Source organism: Triturus cristatus, chromosome 1_2 (genome assembly GCF_964204655.1).
Source record: "Triturus cristatus chromosome 1_2, aTriCri1.1, whole genome shotgun sequence".
Classification (NCBI taxonomy): domain Eukaryota; kingdom Metazoa; phylum Chordata; class Amphibia; order Caudata; family Salamandridae; genus Triturus; species Triturus cristatus.
In genome coordinates this window covers 731,427,334-731,451,279 of record NC_140580.1, presented here as the reverse complement: position 1 = coordinate 731,451,279, position 23,946 = coordinate 731,427,334, and the positions used below count along the sequence as shown (strand labels likewise).

Sequence of the window (23,946 nt, the reverse complement as noted above, 5' to 3'; positions counted from 1 at the left end):
TGGTCTGTACCAGCCTGCGACCTGTAGACATGTTTCTGACCCCCTGAGGTGGGAGCCTTTTGCTCTCATGGGTCATAAACAAAGCCTGCTCTGTGTGAAGGTGCTTTACACCTACCCCCAAACAGGACCAGCATTGAAAGGTGGTGACCTAGGGTGCCCTGAGCTGAAGTAACCCCCTCCTTTCAAAATCCTCCATATTGTTTTAGAGGATTCTAGCCAAATGGTTAGGAGTATGCCCTCCTTCCCAGAAGGAGTGGACATACAAAGGGTGTAGGCACCCTAAAGGCAAGTAGCCTATTGGCTACTACCTTCGAACCCTTGTAACACCCCTAAAGAACAAGTTACTTACCTTCGGTAACGATGTATCTGTAAGAAACATTAGTTAGTTAGATTCCTCACCTTAGAATATCCCCAGGCGTTAGGCTGGATCCGGAAAGATTTTTCGTCAGCAATACCCCTTGCGCGTCGCTAGGCGTCGGCTGCGGCTCTGCGTCCTTCGTCGGCGTTGTGCGCCGGAATGACGTCGTCGGAGTACTTAGACGCCGCCCTCGCGCGCTGACGTCAGTTCTTGTACATAGCTTTCCGCGCCAGGAACGCAGAGCCATGCAAGAGACCGACACTGGTGCCAAAAAATCTAGGGCCCTGAAAAGGATAACCTTAACCCTAGATGTCAGTTCGTAGAACGGGGAGGATGGGTGCGTCGGTGAGGAATCTAACTAACTAATGTTTCTAACAGATACATTGTTACCGAAGGTAAGTAACTTGTTCATCTGAAAGAAACACGTTAGTTAGATTCCTCACCTTAGAATAGATACCCTAGCAATACCAACCCCGGTGGTGGGTCTGCGAACCAAGATCACACCAGAAAGTCCTGGAGAACAGAACGGCCAAAGAAGCCGTCTCTCCGGACTTGGCTGTATAGGCAATAGTGCTTGGCAAACGTGTGTAGTGAAGCCCACGTCGCCGCCTGACAGATGTCCCGCAAGGGAACTCCCCGGCCCAGGGCAGTATTAGCCGCTGTGGCCTGGGTGGAATGGGCCCTCAACCCGACAGGAGGGTCCTTTTTTGCCAAGGAGTAACAAAGTATAATACACAACACGACCCACCGCGAGATGGTCCGTTTGTGTACCGCTTTCCCCTTCTTAGCTCCTACGTATCCAACAAAAAGTTGGTCGTCCACCCAGAACTGTTTGGTGCGGTCCAAATAAAAGGACAGCGCCTGTTTTGGGTCCAGACGGTGGAGCCTCTCTTCCTCTTTTGAAGGATGCGGAGGCGGAAAGAAGGTGGGCAACGTGACAGATTGCCCGAGGTGAAAGGGGGTCACCACTTTCGGTAGAAAAGAAGGACGAGGCCGGAGGACAACCTTGTCCGGATGAACAGAAAGAAAGGGAGGCTTAGATGACAGAGCCTGGAGCTCACTCTCCCGTCTAGCCGAGGTGATAGCTATCAGGAAAGCAGTTTTCAGGGTCAGAAGATGAATGGGACAATTGTGAAGAGGCTCAAAAGGAGCACACATCAGAAAAGTCAGGACAAGATTCAAGTCCCACTGAGGCATTACGAAGGGGACAGGAGGGAACATGTGAGTAATGCCTTTGAGAAAACGGGAAACAACAGGGGCCTTGAAAAGAGAAGGCTGATCAGGAAGCCGTAAGAAGGCAGAGATTGCAGCAAGATAACCTTTCAAGGTGCCCATAGCAGAGCCCTGCTGGGCCAAAGAAAGAAGAAAGAGTAGAACCTCAGAAAGAGGGGCGGAAAGGGGATCCACAGCCTTTGCTGTGCACCATGCCACAAATTTGTTCCACCGGCAGGCGTATACCGTCTTTGTGGAGGGACGCCCGGCTGCCAGAATGACATCACAGACTTCAGGAGGCAAGTCAAATGGCATCAACTGCCGCCGCTCAATCTCCACGCATGGAGGTGGAGGCTGGAGGGGGCGTGGCTAGCAGCCAGCGAGCATGGTCGCAGCCTAGGGAGGCTCCCGATCCCCAGCCCGGTTCTCCGTTATAAACATCCTGCTACTGCCTGGCAACACCGTGCGAATCAGGGGGAATCCCTGGGGGCACCTTGGGCGCTGCTCCGGGCTGAGCTGAGTCCCGGTGATCGCGCCGATTGTGGGGGAAAGTGCCGCGGCGGCGCTGGCGCTCCGATAACCAAGATGGTGGCTGCCCCGGACCCGCGAAGAAATGGCCTGCGGTGGCGCTGAGGAGCGGCGGCCGTCCGGCTGCATTACACCGGAGTGCACGTACTTTGCTGCGGACTGCCCCCGAGACACCGGCCGCCGGGGTGCCCGTACCGGCGCTAGATTCCTCCGGGGCGAGGCTCCTCCCCCCCTCCTTCTCGGCTGTGGAGCCGGCTGGTGGCCCTGCCCTGAGGGGGACTCCGTGGGCGCTGGTGAAAAGATCCTGCTTGTCCCCTGCTGGAGCCCTGAAGCGCGCCTGGAGACGGGAGGCGATCGACCGAGAGAGGCTGGTGAGGCGGCCGTTACTCCCTCTCTCCCCTGCGGGAGTCGCTGAATACCTGCCCTGGAGACCGGGGCGGCCGTGCGCTCCTGGAGGCTGCTGGGTCCCCGGAGTCCCTCCTGCGGCGACAGTGGTGTGATTTCAATTGTCCTGCGCCTTGCCTGGCGGACTGGGGGCAGCGCGACCGGAGGACTGGCCCTGTGGTCCGTGGCGCGCTGCGGACCGGGCACGACCCTGTGCTCTGGCTACGGACGCCGCGCGCGGCGCCGCACTTCCTGCCTGGGCCGCTCGTTAAGCTGACTGCGGCGGAATCCTGAGACTGCGCCTGACCCCGCCGCGGGCTGTGACCCGGGCCGGAGAGCTGCGGCAAACTGGACGAGGAGACGGGCCTGAGCCTTAGCTTGCGGTGGGAGCGAGGGGACGCAGCCGTGAGGCCCTTGGGCGACTGACCCCGCTGGGGGGTGCACACTCGGTGGCCTATTGTCTCGGCGGGAGGAGCATACCGTGAGCCTCGGAACTCTGGGGACAGTTGGATCGTGCATAGCGCCTCACCATGGGAAAACCAAAAGGGGGACAGGGTGATGGGGGCCCCCCCACGGGGGTGCCTGCGGGAACCCCGCAAAGCCCAACGGACCTGCAACTGATGCAGGACCGTATCCTGGAGGCCATCGCGGCCACGAAGGACGCACTACACCAAGACATCGCACAGGTGGCGACGGGGCTGGGTCTCCTGCGGGCTGATCACGGCAAGTTGGCGGACAGGGTCAAGATTGCGGAGTCCACCCTGACAGACCTCATACCGGCGCAAAAATCGGTCGAGGGCCGGCTGACGGAGGCGTTGGACCGGATACAGGCCTTGGAACGGAGAGCGGAGGATGCCGAAAATCACAGCAGGCGCAATAATGTGCGCCTCGTAGGCCTTCCGGAAAAAGTAGAGGGTTCCGACATGGTGGGCTACCTGGACGGTTGGCTGCGAACGGTCGTGGCCCCGGAGGGCCTATCGCCCTTCTTCACGCTGGAACGCGCGCACCGGGTGCCTGCCAGACCCCCTAGACCGGGTCAGCCACCACGCCCCGTGATCATTAAACTCCTGCACTACAAGGACAGAGACTGGCTGTTGCAACGGGCCAGGGATGCGGGCCCCTTCCAGGTAGAAAACAGCAAGGTTACGCTATTCCGTTCGAGACTCAAAAGCAGCGCGCCTCTTTTCTGCCTATCAAAAAAGTACTCCGCTCTGTGGGCCTCCAATATTCGCTACTCTTCCCGGCCAGGCTCAGAGTGGTAGCGGACGGTAACACGCTGTTCTTCCACACGGCGGAGGAGGCATGGTCCTGGTGGGACACATATAGGGTGGACGCTGCCGGGACCAGGGTCGGAGGAACCATGGATCACCAACCACAGCGGCCGGCGAGGGCATCGCGGAGGATCCGGGAGCGCAAGCGGGGGCCCAGACGACCGACTGACTCCCAGACGGAGGACGGCAGGAGGGCCGCGTTGCAGGCGGTGATGGTCCTGTCAGGTGCGGCGTCGATCCCGTCGGAACGGGCCTCCGGCTCAGAGGACCGGGGCACAGACTCGGAGTCGGGGCACTCGGACTCAAGCAGCACGAAGGGACCGGTGGTTACGCCGCAAACATCGGAAGAGATCATCGGGAGCTGAGAGTCGGAACAGTGTCTCCTGCAGTGCTACGACGGCCGGGGCCCGCTGCTACAGTCACCGGAGCAGACTACAGTAAGCTTGGACTTTAGTGTGCCTCATGTGTATTGTGGGGCGGGGGGGGAAGTGCCAGTGGCTGGACTTGTGTGACTAGTCGTCGCCCCACAAGGCCCCTAAGGCCTCCGTAGTGTAGACTGCGGATTAGCGGGTTTGCGAGAGCGCGGGTGCTCGAGCACAGTTTGGATGGGAACAGCTTTTGTGAAGTCAGGTCCTGTTCTGGGGGGGGTGGGGCCTGGAGTAGTTGGGGGGGCTCAAGGCGAAGTACTGGGAGGGGGGATAGGGATAGTGTTGTGGGGGGGAGGGGATAGTGCCACCGTATGCCCCTGGGGTTGGTTTACCTGTGTTACATGCCGTGCGATATGGGACAATGGCTAATGCGGGATCGTTGAAATGTGTGACTTGGAATGTGCGGGGGCTCCACTCCATGGCACGGCGGCATAAGGTGCATGCCTACTTGGTCCGTAGAGGGGTTCAGATAGCGTTCCTACAGGAAACCCACCTTACGAAGAAGGAGGGCATTGCCCTGCAGCGCCGATGGAGGGGCCAACTGTTCTACACCACGTACTCTGCATTCGCTAGAGGGGTACTGATATGGATACGGGCGGGGACTCCCTTTCAGGTAACCCGACACATAGCAGACCCGGAGGGGCGGTACGTAGCGGTGGAGGGTAAACTTAGGGGCAAGCACATTGTCCTAGGGAACATCTATGCCCCTAACGTGGACCAGGCGACTTTCTTTGCGCGTCTCTCAGGTGTGCTGGCTGGCTACCTTGCGGGCCCGGTGCTGTTAGGGGGTGACTTCAATTCCATTGCAGATACCACACTAGATAGGTCGCACCCGCCACTGCCCGCGTCCCCGATGCACCGACTGGCGAAAACTAGGTCGGATTGGCAAGACAGATGGGGCCTGACTGACGCTTGGCGCGCTCAGCACCCGGCGGAGAGGGACTATTCGTTCTACTCCGGCCTCCATGACCTTCATGTCCGACTGGACGCCTTCCTGTGTTCTTCTTCGGTCCTCCCTGCGGTGGCTGGGACGGAATATTTAGCGCGCACCGTCTCCGACCATAACCCCCTACAACTGATGCTAGGCTGGATGAACGAAGTTCCGCAGATCCCGTCGTGGCGACTGCGGCCGGACACGTTAGACGATCCACCGTTCCGGGTGGAGCTCGGAGAAAGGATTGGGCACTACTTCGCTGAGAATGACGGCACTGCGGCCTCCAGGGCAGCGGAATGGGATGCCTTTAATATCGTGGTGAGGGGCCATTGCATAGGGAAGTATGCGGGGATACGGAAGTCCTTGCTGGATGACCTAGACAAAGCCGAACGCGCGCTGAGAGAGGCCGAGGTGGCGCGCCCCGGCCGCCCCGAACTGCAGGGTAGGCTTTGTGAGGCGCGCGAGGCAGTGGCGGTGGAAGTTGAGCGACTTCGTAGCTTCGATTATAAAACGTACCTGACTAAAACGCACGCCGAGGGGGATAAGGCTGGGACGCTGCTGGCCTGGTTAGTGAATCCTACTCGACACAGTCAGCCCATCTTAGCTTTGCGGGACGGGGAGGGCCGTGTAGGTACCACGCAACCAGCCATCTTGGACGGCTTTCGGTCCTATTATGTGCGCTTGTACAAGAGTGCGCTTCTAGCACGGGGCGAAGAGGTAGAGGCGTACCTGGACGAGTTGCGTCTACCACGATTGGACCAGGAGCATGCAGACACCCTAGGTGGCCAAATCGAATTGGCGGAAATCAAAGGAGCTATAAAGCGGATGGCCCGTAATAAAACTCCGGGCCTAGACGGCCTCCCCATAGAGTTTTACGGTCAGTACCTGGAGCAACTGGCTCCCCGGCTTCAAACTGTCTACAATGAGGCCAGGGACAGAGGACGGCTCCCGCGCTCCATGCGCGAGGCCATAATGATCCCCCTATTAAAACCACGCAGAGAGAGCGCTGACCCCGCGTCCTACCGGCCCCTGTCAATGCTCACTACCGATTACAAGATCCTCAGCACCATCCTGGCGACCAGACTGTTGCGCCACATGCAAGAGTTGATCCACAAGGATCAATCTGGGTTTATACCCACCCGCAATACCACCCACAACATCCGGCGGTTGATCAGACTGGTAAATGATCCCCCGCCCGAGGCGCGGATGCCCCTAGTACTGTCGATCGACATTGAAAAGGCGTTCGATAGCCTGGAATGGGAATACCTGTTCAAGGTGATGCGGAGATTCGGTCTGGGAGATAAGTACATACACTGGACGAAAGTGCTCTATTCCTCGGCGAAGGCACGCGTCAAAGTGGGTACGTTGGTCTCACAGCAGTTTGAGGTAGGTCGCGGCACCAGGCAGGGTTGTGCACTATCCCCCCTGCTGTTCGCATTAGCGATAGAGCCCCTGGCGGCTATGGCTAGACTGGGCAACCATTTCGGCGGGCTGGATTTTAGAGGGCACCGCCACTATATATCGCTATACGCAGACGACCTCCTTCTCTTCCTGGAGGACTCCGACAGTGCGGTGAGGGGTGCGGAGAGGCTCCTGGAACGCTTTGGAAGAGTGTCTGGTCTCCGAGTTAACTGGAGCAAGACCTGCCTGTTCCCCCTGCGGCACGCGGAGGCGCAGCCCCCCGCTTGCCAGTCGATTAGATGGGAGCCTCGCTGCCTCGACTATCTGGGGGTGCACATTTATCATGATGCCCCGGACTTGCTGGAGGGCAACATAGGGCGTTGCATCCGGGCCCTACAGGGGTGCATGTCTTTCTGGGCTACCCTGCCACTGTCAGTGGCGGGCCGCATATCCCTACTGAAGATGATCGCCTTGCCCCGCTTGCTATATTTCTTCCGGACCCTTCCAGTGTGGGTGCCTGGAGCGATTTTTAAACACCTCAGGTCTCTAATAATATCCTTCCTGTGGGGTTCGGGCAGACGCAGAGTAGCGCTCACGACGCTGACCCGTCCAAAGGACGACGGGGGTCTGGCGGTCCCAAACTTCGAGCTCTACTACTTGGCCGCGCAGCTGCAGTCTTTCACGCAGGAAATAGCGAGAGTATACCGTGGCCCGGAGAGTGAGAGGGACGCTAGAACTCCCCGCCATGTCCTAGCTTACATCGCCCTCCAGCAGAGGCTGGCACCTGGGGATCTGACCCAAGAAGAGTGTACCTTCCGTCTATGCTGGAATAGCTCGCAGAGGAGAGCTGGAGTCAGACACCCATATGCGCCCGAAATCCCACTGGGCATGGTGACGGCACTCCCTCATGGGGGTGATTGGTCGAGACACTCCAGCCCCTAACTGCATTAAAAAACAAGTGGGAGCTGGATCTGCAGGTGGACATCCCTGACACCACTTGGGCGCAATTGGTGCGCAGAGCCAGAAAAAGCACGAGAAATGCGCGATTCCAATTGATACATTTTCATGTGCTCCATAGGGCATACCTTACCCCAGGAAAAATTAGGAAATATTTTGGAGCCGCGGAAGCTGTGTGCCCTAGATGTAATAGAGTGGGAGCGGACCTGGTCCACATGCTGAGGACCTGCCCAAACCTGCAGGAGTACTGGGAGGGGGTCGGCGACACGTTGAATGACGTAGCAGATAGGGACCTACAATACGACGCAGCCGTTTGTATACTCCACTGGTTGCCGCACACGCCCCAGAATAAAATGTCCAGCAAGTTTATAGACATGGGCCTTCTCCTAGCTAAGCGAGAGGTGACGAAAGGGTGGAAGTCGAAGGCGGGGCCTACACACCGGCGATGGCTCAATGAATTTCTCAAATGGGCGGCTAGCAAGAGCACACTCAGGTACCAACTAGCTCACCGAAAACCGGACGACCGGGCTCAGGCGGCGGCAATGGTATGGGAGGTGATGGTGCAGGCCCTGCGAGATAGCCCAGCCAGTGGGGAGGAGGGTGAGAACTCTGAGGAAGCAGCGGACGAAGTCGTACCACTAGCCCCCCTGCCAAGCACGCACGATTAGGGATTACTCCATTTTTCCTGTTACCCGCCACACATGCTATATGTTCCTGACCAGGCGCAATCGGGAGGGCACTAGGGAGGGGTGGGTGGAGGGGGAGTTTCCAAGTTTAAGGTTTGCTGAAAGTAGGTTGTAAGTTCTGTAGGTAGTTAGGGGAGCAGAGGGACAGCGATCAAAAGCGGGCAGCGGGGTTCTTCACCGGAAGTATGCTCCTGACAGTTTCGTATTAATGTGCCATGTTTCTATATGACGCCGCCCGGCCTCTGGGATGTGGGCAGTACGGCTGTGTATACTACACGGATTAATGATTAAGGGGAGGATGGGAAACCTGCATTATTGACATGCATCCTGGTTGCTGTAAGCTGTACTTGGTCCTGCAATAAAAATGGTTTGACAAAAAAAAAATGGAGGTGGAGGCTGAACAGGTTCGGGTGGAGGACCGTCCCCTGCTGCTGCAACAGAAGGTCCTCCTGAAGAGGCAGTCGTATCGGAGGATCGATTGACATACTGAGTAGCTCGGGATACCAGAACCTTCGTGCCCAATCCGGAGCCACTAAGATAACTTGGGCCCGGTCGCGCCTGATCTTCTTCAGCACTCTGGGCAGAAGTGGTATAGACTCCACTCGCAACGAAAAGCGTCTCCGAGCGAGTGCTGCCTTGGAAATTCCAACGCGCAGAACTGCTGACATTGCGCGTTCTCTTCAGTGGCGAATAGATACAACCAAGGCTCTCCCCACTGCAGAAAGAGACCTTGCGCCACGTCCGAGTTCAGACGCCATTCGTGATCCATCATGTACCGGCGGCTGAGTTCGTCTGCTCTGGCGTTCAGAAAGCCCACCAGATGTTGAACCACCAGGGTGATGCCCTGGTGTTACAGCCATGTCCAGAGGCGCAGAGCCTCCTGACAAAGGGTCCACGACCCCACCCGCCCTGTTTGTTGCAATACCACATGGCGGTGGTGTTGTCCATGAACACCTGCACGACACTTCCCCGGACAGAGGGAAGGAAGGCTTTCAGTGCAAGTCGGATCGCTCTCAGCTCCAAAAGGTTGATATGGAGTTGAGCCTCCGCCGGAGACCAGAGTCCTCTGATCTCCGCCTCTCCCATGTGGCCCCCCCATCCCAGGAAGGACGCGTCCATCACTACTACGTGCTCCGGTTGGGGTAGGGAGAGGCATCTGCCGCTGACCCATTCGCGGACCGTGAGCCACCACTGCAACTGTTTCGCAGTGCCCTCCGAGATCAAGACATGGTCGGACAGGTTGCCTCGATGCTGGGCCCACTGAAACGTCAGGTCCCACTGCAGAGCCCGCATTCGCCATCTGGCGTAATGCACCAACAGAATGCAGGAGGCCATCAGCCCCAGAAGCCGCAGCACCAACCTGACCGAAACCCAGGATAGAGGCCGAAAGATGGGAATCAGAGCCTGAATATCCCGGACCCGCTGTTCCGGAGGATAAGCCCGGAACTGCGCCGAATCGAGAACCGCTCCGATGAAGAGGAGCTTCTGGGAGGGACTCAGGTGTGACTTCGGCACATTGATGGAGAACCCCAGCAAATGGAGGAGGTCGGCCGTAGTCTGGAGGTGGGAGACGACTTGTTGGGCGAGCCCGCCTTCAACAGCCAGTCGTCGAGATAGGGGAAGACTGGAACCCCCGATCTGCGCAGATGAGCTGCGACCACCGCCATCACTTTCGTGAACACCAGAGGGTCACTGGTGAGGCTGAAGGGGAGCACGGCGAACTGAAAGTGCTCCTGACCCACCGTGAACCGCAGGTAACGCCGGTGGGCCGGCAGGACGGGGATCTGAAAATAGGCGTCCTGCAAGTCCAACGCTACCATCCAGTCTCCAGGGTCGCGGGCAGCCAGAACCTGAGCTAAAGTTAGCATCTTGAACCGTTCCTTCCGGAGGAAGGTGTTGACGCTCCTGAGGTCCAAGATAGGGCGTAGGCCCCCTTTGCCCTTCTTGGGAACCAGAAAGTAGTGGGAATAGCAACCACGGCCTACTTCTGGACCAGGAACGCGCTTGACGGCCTCTTTGGCCAAGAGGGCCGTAACTTCCTCCCGCAGAAGATTCAAGTGATCCTCCGATATACGGTGGCACTGCGGTGGCATGGCTGGAGGGGTCGTCTCGAAGGGGAGGGAGTAGCCGCTTCGGACGATTTGCAGCACCCACCTGCCCGAAGTGATGGAGCGCCAGTGGAGCAGGTGATGGCGAACTCTGCCGCCCACTGGCGTGGAATGGGCCTGAAAGCTTGGACTAGGAAGGCTTTGAGGCGGATGCTGCCGGGGTGGATGTGGACTGACCGCGTTGTCCTCTAGAACCGCCACGGCGGAAACCACGTCCGCGACCACGTGTAGGTTGGTTCTGCGGCCGGTGGCTAGGCGGACGTGAGGAGGCGCCCCTTCCTTGGCCACGAAAGAGGCAAAAGGCGTAAGTGTGCGGCCGTGGGGCCGAGAGACCCAAGGACGTGGCCGTAGCCCGGGAGTCCTCAAAACGAGCCAGCATACTATCCGCCTTCTCACCAAAAAGGCGAGCGCCATCAAAGGGCATATCCATGAGGGTACTCTGGACATCCCCCAAAAAAGACGTGGACCTCAGCCAGGCGTGGCGCCGGAGCACCACCGTGGTGGAAATCGCCCTACCCAGCGAGTCCGTGGTGTCAAGTCCACACCGTATGGCATGTCGCGCATCTCGCTCATCAGCAAGTGCCTGGGAGAGACGTGTCCGGGCCTCCTCCGGACACAGTGGCAGCACGTCCTCCACCGCATCCCACAGAGAGTGGGAGAAATGGTCCAAGAGGCAAGCGGTGTTCAAAACCGCAGGCCCAAACTCAGGGAAGAGAACAGTTTCTTTCCGAACTGTTCCAGCCTCTTGGATTCCCGATCCGGAGGAGCGGACGGGAAGGAGGATTGGGAAGTGGAGGCCTGGATAACCAGGCTCTCGGGGGTGGGGTGTTGGGACAGGAAACTGGGGTCACCCGGAGCAGGGCGGTGGCACCGGGCCACGTTCCGATCCACAGGAGGAACTGAGGAGGGCTTGGACCAAGTGCCCTGCAGAACGTCGACGAGGTACTCATTGAACTGCAGCAGAGGCTCTGTGGAGCTTGCTGACGGTTGAAGCACCTCTGTGAGGATATTAGTCCTCACGGCCACAGCAGGCAACTCGAGCCCCAGGGCTTCGGCCGCCTTGCGCAGCACCACTGAAAAAGCTGCACCTTCCTCCGAAGCCACAATCGGAGGAGAGATGAAGCCAGCGTCCGGCGAAGTGTCCAGACCACTGGCATCCCCCAGTTCGTCTGCCCAGTCCTCTGAAAGTTGACCCTGGAGGGCCATAGGGTCCTCAGACCCCTCCCAGTCGCCCCCGTCATCCGATTCCTGATAAACAGGAGGAACGATCGGAGCCGGACGGTAGATGAAACGGTCATCCATCGGCATCAGGTGCGGCGCCGGGCGGCCCCGTGCCGGCGTCGGGTCCGGACAGGGGCTAAACCGGGGAACGGCGTCGTCTGGAGACGGCGCCGGAGGTGGAACCGGTGTCGGCGGAGGAGGCGTCGTGAGGTCGACCGGCGCCGACAGAGATCCAGGCCTGGATCCCTCGGGGACCTGCGGCGTCGGGACCAAAGTCGTCGACGGCTCCGGGGCCGGAGCCACCAGCACGCGAGGTCACCCAGTCGAGCCCGCGGGGCCCGAAGGCGTGCCGGCAGGCTTCGACGGCAGAGCCAGGCCCCTCATGGCCGAGAGGAAGGCACTGACCTCCGCGGGTATGGAGACGGACGCGACTCCGGCGGAGCCGCGGGGGTGGGACCACCCTGACCCTCGGCCGAGTCGCGCGACCGGCGAGGGGAGTCCGAAGAGCGGTGTTGCCTCTTGGACTTCTTGGATCGCTTCGACTTACCCGAAGACTTCGAGCCCGACTAGCGATGATGGTGACTGCGGCTCTGCTACCGGTCCTTGGACCTCCTCCTGGACCAGACCGTGAGCGGCGCGGAGCCGAGTGCCGAAGCACGAGAAGCTTACGGGACCGCTCCCGCCTAGCCTTCGAGGTCAAGGCCTGACAATCGGGGCACGACTCCGCGTCGTGGTCGGCCCCCAGGCAGTAAAGGCACCGGCGATGGTGATCCGTCACCGACATCAGGCGATGACAGGCGTCACAGGCCTTAAATCCAGGCATCCTACCGGCACCAGAGTCGAGTCGACAAAAGACCAGAAAGAGTCAAAAAGTTTAATCAAAAATTGACTAGGGGGTTAGCTCTTCCCGGATCGGCGCTGTCTGGCGCGGAAAAAAGAAGAACTGACGTCAGCGCGCGAGGGCGGCGTCCAAGTACTCTGACGACGTCATTCTGGCGCACGACGCCGACGACGGACTCGGAGCCGCAGACGAGGCCTAGTGATGCGCAAGGGGTACAAAAAATCTTTCCGGATCCAGCCAGACGCCTGGGGATATTCTAAGGTGAGGAATCTAACTAACGTGTTTCTTTCAGATTGGAGTATTTAAGGGCAGATTACCGATGACCTACTGAGAAGAGGACAAAGAAGAGCTGTGCAGCAGCGAAGACTGAAGACACCAACTGACTTAGCCTCAGCCCTACCGGCTTGTCTGTGCCCTCAAAGACCCTGCTAAAGATGAACGACTTGTCCCACAGTCCAGAGACCTCCAGAGCTCTGGGAAGACTGTCTGTGGCTTTCACTAATCGCGTGGGTCTTTCCACACTATTTCCACCATCAGGTCCGCTGCTTCAGCCAGGTCACTTTCATTAAAAGATGGGGACTAGTTATCTGAATAGGCCTCCCCTGTGTTGGCAGTGTTCAACTTGCGCTTTTTACAGTCCTCCGTAGTAATCTTTATTTCTCTATTCTAGCGGGGTTGTTTCTCCCCTGCTGCTTTCTTTTCAACTGCCTCTCGGATGCCTGATTATATCTGTTCATTTGCTACTGTTGTTTTCTGTCTGCTTATTTTGTTTTCTGGAGTTTGTGATTCCCAACCGCACCGTTTCCTTTATACTGGCTCTTTTGTGGCTGGTTGCCAGCTCACCCATGTCCCATCTTCGGCCTGTGAACGATGTTATGGCCGTTCATAAGTGTCCTACTTAGGCACATTTTATTTTACAGTGTTAAATATCGGCGCAACATCCAGTGATTCTTAGCAAATCACTTAACCTTCTCGTAGCTATGAACAGCGCCTGGATACCCTCACAGGTCATGAGCCGCTCTATATAAATCTAATAATTTATTAAATATTTTATACCTCCCTTTAGTAGGTATCTCTATAATAAATCCTGTTCTCCTGCCTCTCTTAGGGAGGAGTGTGCTTTTGCTCACAATTTTACACTATTCCTCGTGTCCTGGAGGGTTCTCAGCATGTTTGTTACTTTGCACTCGCTATGCCCCCCCTGAAAATTCTATGTTGAATACTCCCAGAGAGCTCCTCTCTTTCTCGATGTGTGTCATCTGACCACGTGTAGCCTGTATCCTTAATTGCTGTTATTGCTTGAAATGCTTTATTAAACTACTGCTTGGTGCTCTCTGTATTGCTTGCTTCTATGGCTAGGGGCTTTGGCTCAGTAGTTTAGCTACAGTCCTTGGCCCTTCGCCCCATTCTCTTGGCCCAGTTGATATTAGGGAAGCAATGTAGTATTGTGTTATATTGAGTGTTCTTTCCAGTTTGCTTTATTCCTCTGACATGGTGTATGTTTTTCATGTTTCTAGCACAGTTGTGGATTTCTGCTCCTTTCTTGGTTCTACACAATGTTTCTGGTGGGATGCCTTCTTCTTCACCTTCCTTCCTTCCTGGCAGCCAGTCTCTTTCTCTTCTTTTCTTAAAACAGACCGGACAGCAAAATCAGGGATCTTCGTGGGATCAGTTTGCAGACCCTCATCCGGGGATGATATTGCTTTGGTTTCTCATTCAAAGGTAGGGAATCTGCGGCTAGATGGCTCTATCAGATGAATAAGTTACTTACCTTCGGTAACGCCTTATCTGGTAGAGACCAGATCTAGCCGCAGATTCCTTACCGACTCACCAATCTTCCCCGCTCTACGAACTGATCCTCCGGATCCTTTTATGCACTCGTGTCTTTCGCTGGTAACATAAATACATAAATATAAAAGTATATCAAACAGAAGATTCTTTTTGGGCTCACTGTTTCCATAGCAGTTTCAGTATGTGGCTCCACGTTTTAGCGTGGGAAGTAGTCGCAAAAAAAAAATATGTGGCTCCACGTTTTAGCGTGGGAAGTAGTCGCAAAAAAAAAATAATGACTGTGTCAGGTGAGGGCTTGCTTATATGGACTCTCTCAACGTCACTTCCCTTGGAGGATGTCTACACGGAGTCGCTCAATGCCCTCTACTGACGCACAGATGTACTGCTGTAGAAAAGTTTCTGGATCCAGTCTGGTGCCTGGGGATAATTCAAAGGTAAGGAATCCGCGGCTAGATCTTTTCTCTACCAAAAGGTAAGTAACTTATTCGTCAAAAAGTGACTAAAGGAGTACTCTCTCCAGATCTGTGCTGATGGGGCGGAAAGACAGAACTGACGTCAGTACGCTGGGGTGGCGGCTATAAAAGCATTGCGCATGTTACATCCGGCACGGAGAATGCCAACAACGCCATGCAGAGACCATCAACACCACTTACCGGTCCACAAGAGTACATGACATAAAAAATTTCCGGATCCAGTCTGAAGCCTGGGGTTAATTCTAAGGTAAGAAATCTGCAGCTAGAAATCTCTACCAAATCCCCCTGTACGGCCCCTTTGGCCAAAAGGGTCTGTATTTCCTGTCATAAAATGAACAGATGCTCCTCCGTCAGCCACCCTTAAGAAGGTGGAAGGTGCAGCAGGGTACAAAGGCGTAGCAGGGCGTTGCCCTGGTGGACAATTTGGAGGACTCGCATGCATGTCATGATGGCCTGCTACCCTTGGAGAAAATATTGGATCCTACCTCCAACAGGGTGGTTGTGTGCTGCAAAGACACTTTAGCGGTTTTGCGGCCACTAGATAGGGGCGGTGGTCTGAGCCCCAAATTGCCCCTGCTGTCCTCGTCTCTGAGAACGACGGCCACTGCCACAAAAGAGCTGAAAAGCTTTTTGAGATGGAGAGGAGTCTGGTGTTGACAAACTAGGACACCTCTACCGTAGCCACGTAAAAGAAGAAATTGTTGATGAAATTGCTTTATGGGAGAAGAAACACCTAAAGAATATGCAGTGGCTCTGCTTTCCTTGAAAGGTTCGAATGCCAAGTCTGCTTTGTCACCAAAAAAGAGTGAGCTGTCAGACAGGACATCTATAAAAGATGTCTGGATGTTTACGGGGAAGATTGTAGACCTCATTCAGGCACAGTTCTGAAGAGCCACACTGGCATGTTCCAAGCAGTCAGTTGGGCGCAGTACTGATCTTATTGTAAATGTAGCCATATTGTGGAACGGCCGCTAAAACGTGACCCACACAAAGAGTCTGGGAGTAACAGCAAAGTAGACAGCTAGCATTTACTTATCTTAGAGCAAGGCTAGTGGAGGAGAACATTTGCTTGCCATACTCCTCTATTCGTTTTGAGTGTCAGTAAGCTCCTTGTTGAATGGCAACAATGGCTCTGTGGGAGTATTATTCGGTGGTAAAAATGTCTGTCAATGCTTCAGTTTTCACTTTCATGGCTGGCAACTGTAAAATCCAACACTTGAGTTGCCCATCGCATCACAACAACGAAATAGGCGCTTGCCTTTGTGGCAGAACCCAGGGGACATTAAAACCACAGGCATCCTGAATCTCTTCATAATCGTCTCCATCATCATAGTGGTTATCTGAATCTGTAAAAAACATAGATTGTGAAAGGTCTGGGCCCAACCATGTGGTACGGTATCAGAATCAGAGAGATTGGCAAGTGACTTTGGTCGAGGTTGTGCTGCATTCAGGAGGGAGTTGGATAACACTATAGGCTGTACATCCTCATCAAGCATCGATGTCGAGTGAGACCAATGCCGGGCGATGGTGCCATAACTATAGCAGGCACACAAATTAGTTTTGAGCCCATTACAGGTTCAAGGACAAAGATGGCACCGAGGGCTGACCCACCAGCGGAAGTCCATCTGGTTTCCCCTGCAGATCCATGGGTCTTGAAGGCACGCCAGAGGGAACCAGTAAACCGGAAAATATAGGCAGCATAGCCTCCATGAAGGCTTCCACTTGTTTTGATGTTGAAGACGGGTGGAAACTCAGGGTGTATAGGGACCCAATTCAGAATTGATTCCGATGGATATAGGAAGAGAGACCGGGAGGCACTTTGAAGCCCTGTAGCCCTCTCTGGAGTTCCAAAGTGGCGGGAGAGGGCCATTTCCAGCTTGGATTTTTTTGTGCTTTTTGTTTGACTTACCTGAAGATTTAGACTGCAGTGATGATCTGCTGTGGGCCTGAATTCGGGAACAGGAATGAGACCTTCCTTTTGACTTTGACCGGTTGCAGCGCAGTTTAATTTTGTTTAGCAACGTAGAGTCTAGCCTTGCAGTCCTGTATGGTCTTCTGGTCACAGCTGCCGCAGGCTTTGATGTAATCGACACTAGGCACCACTAACAGACTTCATGAGTGTCCGTCACAGACATCTGTTTGCGAAAGTCCCTGAATGGCTTAAATCTTGTGGTTTTTAGGGGGTGACATTTTCCTTGCACATTGGAGAAATTTTGTCGAGAAAGTCTGGTCTAAGACCAAGCAGAAGCTCTGGATCTATGTCCGAAGGCGCAGAAATAAAGCAATCTACGTCAGCGCGCATGGGTGAATCTTTTATGCGACTCCATGTGTCACATCTGGAGAATAACAATGTCAGCACGGAGCCGTATGACACCAGCTATTGGCGCGCAGGAGAACTGCTCCCAAAAATTCTGGATCCAAAACAACAATGAATGAACTGATGAGAAGAATTGCACCTCAACTTAATGTGGCTATTCTGTCTACAGGTGTATTGTTTTAAATATGAAATCCAAACACACATTTTTGATCTGTGCCATGATCTTAATGCTTTAATATTGTAAATTGGGATTGCTTTGAGAAACAGAAATGAATACAATTCATAGCAAACATATGCACCTGAGCCAAGTTGTTCCCAGTCCAATATAAAGATTTAGAAAATGACAGCACCACAACAGGAATTCGTACTTTCCATTCAAGAAAACAAGAAGCGTAAATACATTTCTCATACCCAAAACAGCACTATCTATCTGCTGGTAAAGTACTCAGATGCAGAATACCAGAAGTTAGGAAATACAACCATTGGCAAAGACAACAGGCCTCAGCTCTACAAAAGCTGCACTGATGACTTTACCAAATACTTTTATATGAAACATACAAATGCATGCATCATGATGCATGTGCACATATTCCTGGCAATCTTCCAATGAGGTTTCTATTAAAGAAAACCCATTCCAAGGTGACCATTAATGCAATTGCATGTGAAGTGATACTTGGTGGTCACTTTTTTACTTACAGACATAACATGAACTACTGCCAGGTTATATATGTAGGACAGGGACAACCCCTTTCTGCCCACCAGGACCGAGGTATTCAAAAAGACAATGGTCCAGTGGGACTCTTCTACTGGGGAACAGCATTCATGAGTACAATAGTAACCAAGTCAAGCCAAAACATTTATGAGCCAATCAATGATGTAGGCAAGATCCACCAACAGCCTCAGTTATCTTTGTTGCTTCTGAATTCATTATATGTACATAGGCAGAACATATGAAGAATGTGACAATAGTGCAGATGGCACAGTTTATGGTAAAAGTGAATTATGTACAATGTGAACACAGTACAATGTCCTCACAATGATACTCCAATAGAATTTGTAAGACAATTCACAGATATTCCTTCAGTGGGACAATCACATGAAAACAGCCAGCATTGGGGCTCAGCTCTAAAAAGCAGAGATGTTGACTTTGTCGTATGCTTTTATTTTGAACACATGCAAATGCATGAATCATTATGCATGTGCACATATTCATGTCAATTTTGCAATGGGGTTTCTACTAAAGAAACCCCATTCCAAGGTGACTACAGATGCATTTGCAGTAATGCATGGCAGTCGATTTTAAATTACAGACATATCATGGCCTACTGCCATGTTAGCCCAGTAAATTAAAAATCAAAAAGAAAAAAAGATAAAATAATGTGCGAGTGAGCACAATCTTGATAGGGGAGGAAACATTGAGGAGTGAGGGATGGGAGTAAAAGTAGAACACAGGGGGACACAGGAACAAGTGGCGAGGAGAGCAATGAAAGGCATACACTCATCTCTCTTGAAGTCATATCAAGTCAGCAGTGGAAGGATACAGCTCATCAGAGCCCTGTGAGACTGATAAGCGCAGAAAAGGTAGGACAAACACAAGACTATGGAGGAAAGCCATGGAGTCAAAAGCAGGCACTTGAGACAAACAACAAAGCAATCCAATAGTGAACAAGGAGCTAACTGAAAGCTCACACAAAATATATGTTATGTATTGGAAACAATAGAATGTTCTGACACACAGCTAAAGCAGTCCATAGCTGAACCATAAAAATATATCAAAACAGTTAACAGCAAATGTTGCTGTTGAATGGCGATCAAACACAAAAACAGGAACAGAGTTCTCACCATAGGCTTCTGATGTGAAGGACCAGGTATCCCGACTCCTCCACTCTTGTTCTCGGCTTTCTTGGTGAGCTGGACATACACTTTCCCATGATCCTTGGAGACAAGGCAATGATAAAGATCATCATATTTCACTTCAAGGAAGATGGCGTCACGATCTACATAGTCGCCACTTTTCAGGAAATAAACTGATTTGGATGAGATGAGAACGCAATAGCTGTCAATGTGCTCCACTGCAATAAAGCTGGAAAAAAACACAATATTACAAATTAGAGCTACTTTAGTTAAACACAGAGGAAAATACATTTTCAGCAACAGTAGGGATCTCACATGGAACTGCAGCATCTACTACACCAGGTGGCAGCTTGAAAGCAGTAAGGTACCTCAATCTCTACTCATGGAGGTGAAAGTTGTGCAGATCCAGGAGTCCCCTCATTGGTGGAGGATTCTCTGAGACACCTCTGGATGCAGACGGCGCTTGTGATCTGCCAGGCAACGTTTTTTTAGTTTCTATGCTCTGGTACTCAGTGACCCTGCTAGGTGATTGCCACAAAAAATGATTCCGTAGTGCTGTAACCACCTCCAGAGTCAGAAAGCTTTCTGGCACAGGACCCAGGATCCCATTTTGCCATGCTTGAAGCAGTACTACAGGGCAGCGGTGTTGTCCATGAAGACATGCACCAGCTTCCCTTCGATGGATGGCAAGACGGCCTCCAAGGCCGGATGAATGGCCGGTAGCTCCAGTAGGTTGATGTGGTGCAGGCTCTCCACAGGTGACCAAAGCCTTCTGATGTCTACCTTTCCTAGGTGACCTTCCTAACACAGCAGCGATGTATCTGTCACCACAGTCAGCTCTGGTGGGGGAAGGGAAAGCAGCCTGCCGCAGGACAAAGCGCCAACCACCACTGCAGATCTTGAGCGGTTTCCTCCCAGACCTGGATACTGTCGCAAAAGCAGCCCTGATGCTGGGCTCACTGGAATTTTAGGCTCCATTGCAGGGCTTGCAGGTACCATTGTTGTGATTCACAAGGATGCAGGAATCTAAAATGCCAAGAAGCCTAACAGCCACTCTCACCTGGAACTAAGAGCAAGTAAAATAAATTGGAATCCCTGCCCAAATGTTCTGAACTCATTGCTGCAGGAGAAAATTCCTGAACTGCACAGCATCCACGATAACCCCAATGAATAGAAGCTTCAGTGAGGGAATCAGGTGGGACTTCAGCTCATTTATGGTGAAGACCAAAGCAGTAAAAAATTCCACCATTCTCCAGAGGTGGTCAATGATTGACTGAGACATGCCTACCTTCAGCAGCCAGTCACCAAGGTACAGGAATAGAGGAACTCCCGACCTCTTAAAATGGGCACCGACCACTGTCATAACTTTTATGAAAAAACAAGGAGCAAGGGTGAGTCAGAAGGGGCACATGGCAAACTGAAAAGGCTCCTGGCAGCTGTGGTACTGGAGGACGGGTATATGAAAATATGCTAATTGGTAACGCCTCCAGAGAGGCCAAATATTGCTTGAGAGGGATCAGTCAGTGTGAACCTGGCTGGAGGCTCCTGGGGTTTCGTGGGGACCAAAGGCACATCAAAGTTAGCCGGAAGCAGATTTAACATTTGTAGCATGGCCTCTTTGAAGAAGTCCATCATCTGCATGGTTAACAATGGCCCTCGAAACTCAGGGTACGTCAGAAGCAACTGGTGGGTTGGCTCCGGGGCCGGTGACTGCAATGGAGTGAGACTGACATCCCAACATCCTTGTGTCCTCTCTTTGAAGTCAGAGTGGCGGGATGCGGTTGAGTCCTGCTTTACTTTTTTATTCTTGCATTTGTTTTGGACTTCGACTTACCAGAGGACTTTGGGAGGATGTGTAATGGTCGAGGGAGTGGGATCTACATGAAGACTGCAACTTCTTATTGTGTTCAGTGACATATCAGTTTGCCTCCCAGTGTCGAATCACCTTTAGGTGCACAAGAGTGCACTTATCACAAGACTTGGAGTCATCCTCAAAGTCCAGGTGCCAAAGGTATACCAAGTGTGAGCCTGTGACCGATATCTGCTTTCTGCAGTCTCAGCATGGCTTAAATCTTGTAGTTCTTGATAGGGATATTGTTCCCCTAGTATACTGTGAATAACCTATGTAGTCGTCGGTAGGCGTGGCAAGAACAGAACTGATGTCAGCGCACAGGGGTGGTAAATATATGCGACTTTGTCACTTCTGGGGTGATATGGAGTCAGCATCAAGCCACACAACACCACCTAGCGGTGCACAGAAGCACTGCTACGAAAATCTCTTGATCCAGTTTAGTTTTTGGGGGTATTTTAAGGTGGGGAATCTGCGATTAGAAGCATCCATTATTAAGGTATCTCAAGTTGCATTGACTCTCCGGAGGCAACTGTGGTTGAGCAGTGAAGTAACAAGTTACTTACCTTTAGTAACATGATATTTGGTAGAGACACAGTCTAGGCTCAGATTCATTAACTTTTGAATTCTTCCCAGGCGGCAGTCAGGATACGGAAATTTTTCAGCAGTACTTCTGCGCTCTGGGTGACGGCGTCATATGGCTCCGCAATGACATCGACTCCGGTCATGACGTCAGTGAAGCCATATGAACGAGGACTGGCCCGCCCACGCCGTAGGTTGCAGCGGATGCTATCCTAAGACGAAGGTCTCAAATACAGGAAGTTCCACTGTGTGACAGGATCCATGGATCCAAACACACGCGGAGGTTAAATACTCAACGCGAAGGATCTGTAAGTAACGAGATCCCACCACACTCACAGCGCACTTTAGGGCGTGCGTTGATATACACACCTGGAGTGGCCTCCTAGTTTTTTGGCCATACTCACTCTCATGGTCCTGAAGAAAGCCTCACGAATATCGTAGAAAGCTGAAACTAGTAGACCTACACTCACTAGGGATACTGAGGCACATTTTCACCTCACTTGTATCCCGACTATGTTTTTACTCATGTCCTAGGACCCTTCTATTAAAACTTTTATAAGGGCATTTCGTTGAGACATTTTTATCATGTATTCACACTTCACATAGCACTTCACTTTTCACCAGAACCCGCTCCGCTGTAAATCAGGCGTTGAAGCACAGCTGGATTGCACTCGGCAATGCAGCTAGACCCCGATGATGAAGCATGCAACCTACTAGGTCACTTACCTTCGGTAACGATGTATCTGGTAGAGACATAGGGCCCGATTCACCGAACTAACTTAAGACAAAATCCTAAACTTACTACCATTTTGGTATTCACAGAAGGCACTTACTCATTTTGGTATTCACAGAAGGCACTTACTCATCAATGAGTAAGTGCCTTCTGTGAATACCAAAATGAGTAAGTGCCTTCTGTGAATACCAAAATGAGTAAATGAATGTAAGTTTAGGATTTTGTCTTAAGTTAGTTCTGTGAATCGGGCCCTATGTCTCTACCAGATACATCGTTACCGAAGGTAAGTAACTCGTTCATCTGATAGAGACATCTAGCTGCAAATTCCTTAACTTAGAATAGATACCAAAGCCATACTCCCTTGGAGGAGGGTCTGCGACAGAAAAACCCACCAAGTTCCAAAGAGAACTAAGCTGTCAATAACACTGACTAAAACACGGTGGGGACAGCAAATGCCAGCGTGACTGACACCAGACCAATGAGACTCTTTAAGGGAGCTACAAGAAGGGGAGGAAAAGCCACCACAACCTGTCAGAGGACAGATGAAACCTTCCTCGGCCAGGAAGGAACGAAAGGAAGACATGGAACCAACAAGGTCAGTGTATAATGGAAGAAAGTGTATAAACATCTGCAAAAAAAAGCTCAACTGAGCACTAGATCCCATGGATCCGCAATAGACAGTCCCAGAGAAAGGACAAACCAGTATAGAAGGAACCCTGGCCTCCCGTGAGACAGGCGGGGACACTGACCACTACACTCACGAGGAATGAGTGAGAAATACACAGACATAGGACTGACAGAAAAGGAAAGCAATATCGCCTTTAGTGTAGACTGAGAACCCACAACCAGTGAAACACCTGGAGTGGAACACATAACCTTTGGAGTAAGAGTCAGCGACCTCAACCACTAGGCCACAGTGGGTCAGAAAACAGCAGCAGGGATCAGGAGCAGAAGCACCTAAAACTCTGCGCGGCAATTAGCAAAGGGACCGGAGTCCCTTCCAGGGCAGTGCAGATGGAAATAGAAAACAAGGCAATGCACAGCAGTGACGTAGCTTGCGGACACTCCACTGCCCATAGGCAAAAATCCCACAGGGCGTGAGCCATGAGAGAAGACATAAGCACTTTCTCACACCAGGAATGGACCAGAATAGAACGCAGCCAAGACAGGGGCGCAAGTAACACCGCTAGCACCCTGTGGCAGCGAACATATCCTGTGTGTATACACATGTCGAATCCACACAGAACACGGAAGAAACTGTTCCGGAACGGGACAGAACAACATGCCCCAAGGGACACGTGCCGACAGGCAGAACCAGTACAGCGATGCCAAAAGAACACGCCGTGAAGAGCCAGAAACCAAAACAACACTACGGGGAAGTACACATCCACAGAGGCAGGAGAGAGATACGGACCAACCGTAGACGACAACCCAGAAGCCCCAGGAAAGAGCCACACCAAACCCATGGGTCTCAGCAGAGGGAACGTCCTACCACAGTAGGAACAGCAGGACAAATCAGGAGACTCACAGTATAGACAGAAAATAAATATTCCGTAAAAGGCTCCGCGGGAGCCTACGAAACTTCCTGTGCAAGGAAGAGCGGCTATACAATAGCCAACGAGTACCCCACATATGGTAAGGCACATCCCTATAAAAGCAAGGGACACCTCTTGAGACAAGTTTGTAGGCAGAGGACTCAAAAAGAAATGCAGAAACAGCTGGCCAGCTGTAGCAAAAGAAGGACAAAGATGGAAAAAAAGCCGCACAGTCTGCCTGGGCAATAACATCTTGAATCCAGAGACGGAGCACCAGAAAAAGCAGTGACAATACTGCAACTAAAAGCCAAAGTCTACAACAAGGACTAGAAACCATGGAAATCATGGAAACTCAGACATGAGACGTTGAACCTCCGAGTCAGCATGTCTGTCGAACAAGGTGACCCCCAACAAAAAGCAAATCCCTAAGATGTTCCTGGACATTGGCAGGAAAACCGCCATCGTGCAGCCAGGCATGGCGAC

General features: G+C 52.7%; 1 protein-coding gene across 2 annotated transcripts in view; it reads right to left on the bottom strand.

Annotated features, from left to right (window-relative positions):
- The window catches only part of VPS13D (vacuolar protein sorting 13 homolog D), a 2,738,381-nt gene that overhangs the window by 8,287 nt on the left and 2,706,148 nt on the right, over positions 1–23,946 (bottom strand). For both annotated transcript variants that reach the window (XM_085608633.1, XM_085608634.1), the window contains exon 69: positions 18,753–18,993. In XM_085608633.1, the coding sequence (XP_085464759.1) occupies positions 18,753–18,993 (241 nt within the window). The remainder of the gene's footprint in view (positions 1–18,752; positions 18,994–23,946) is intronic.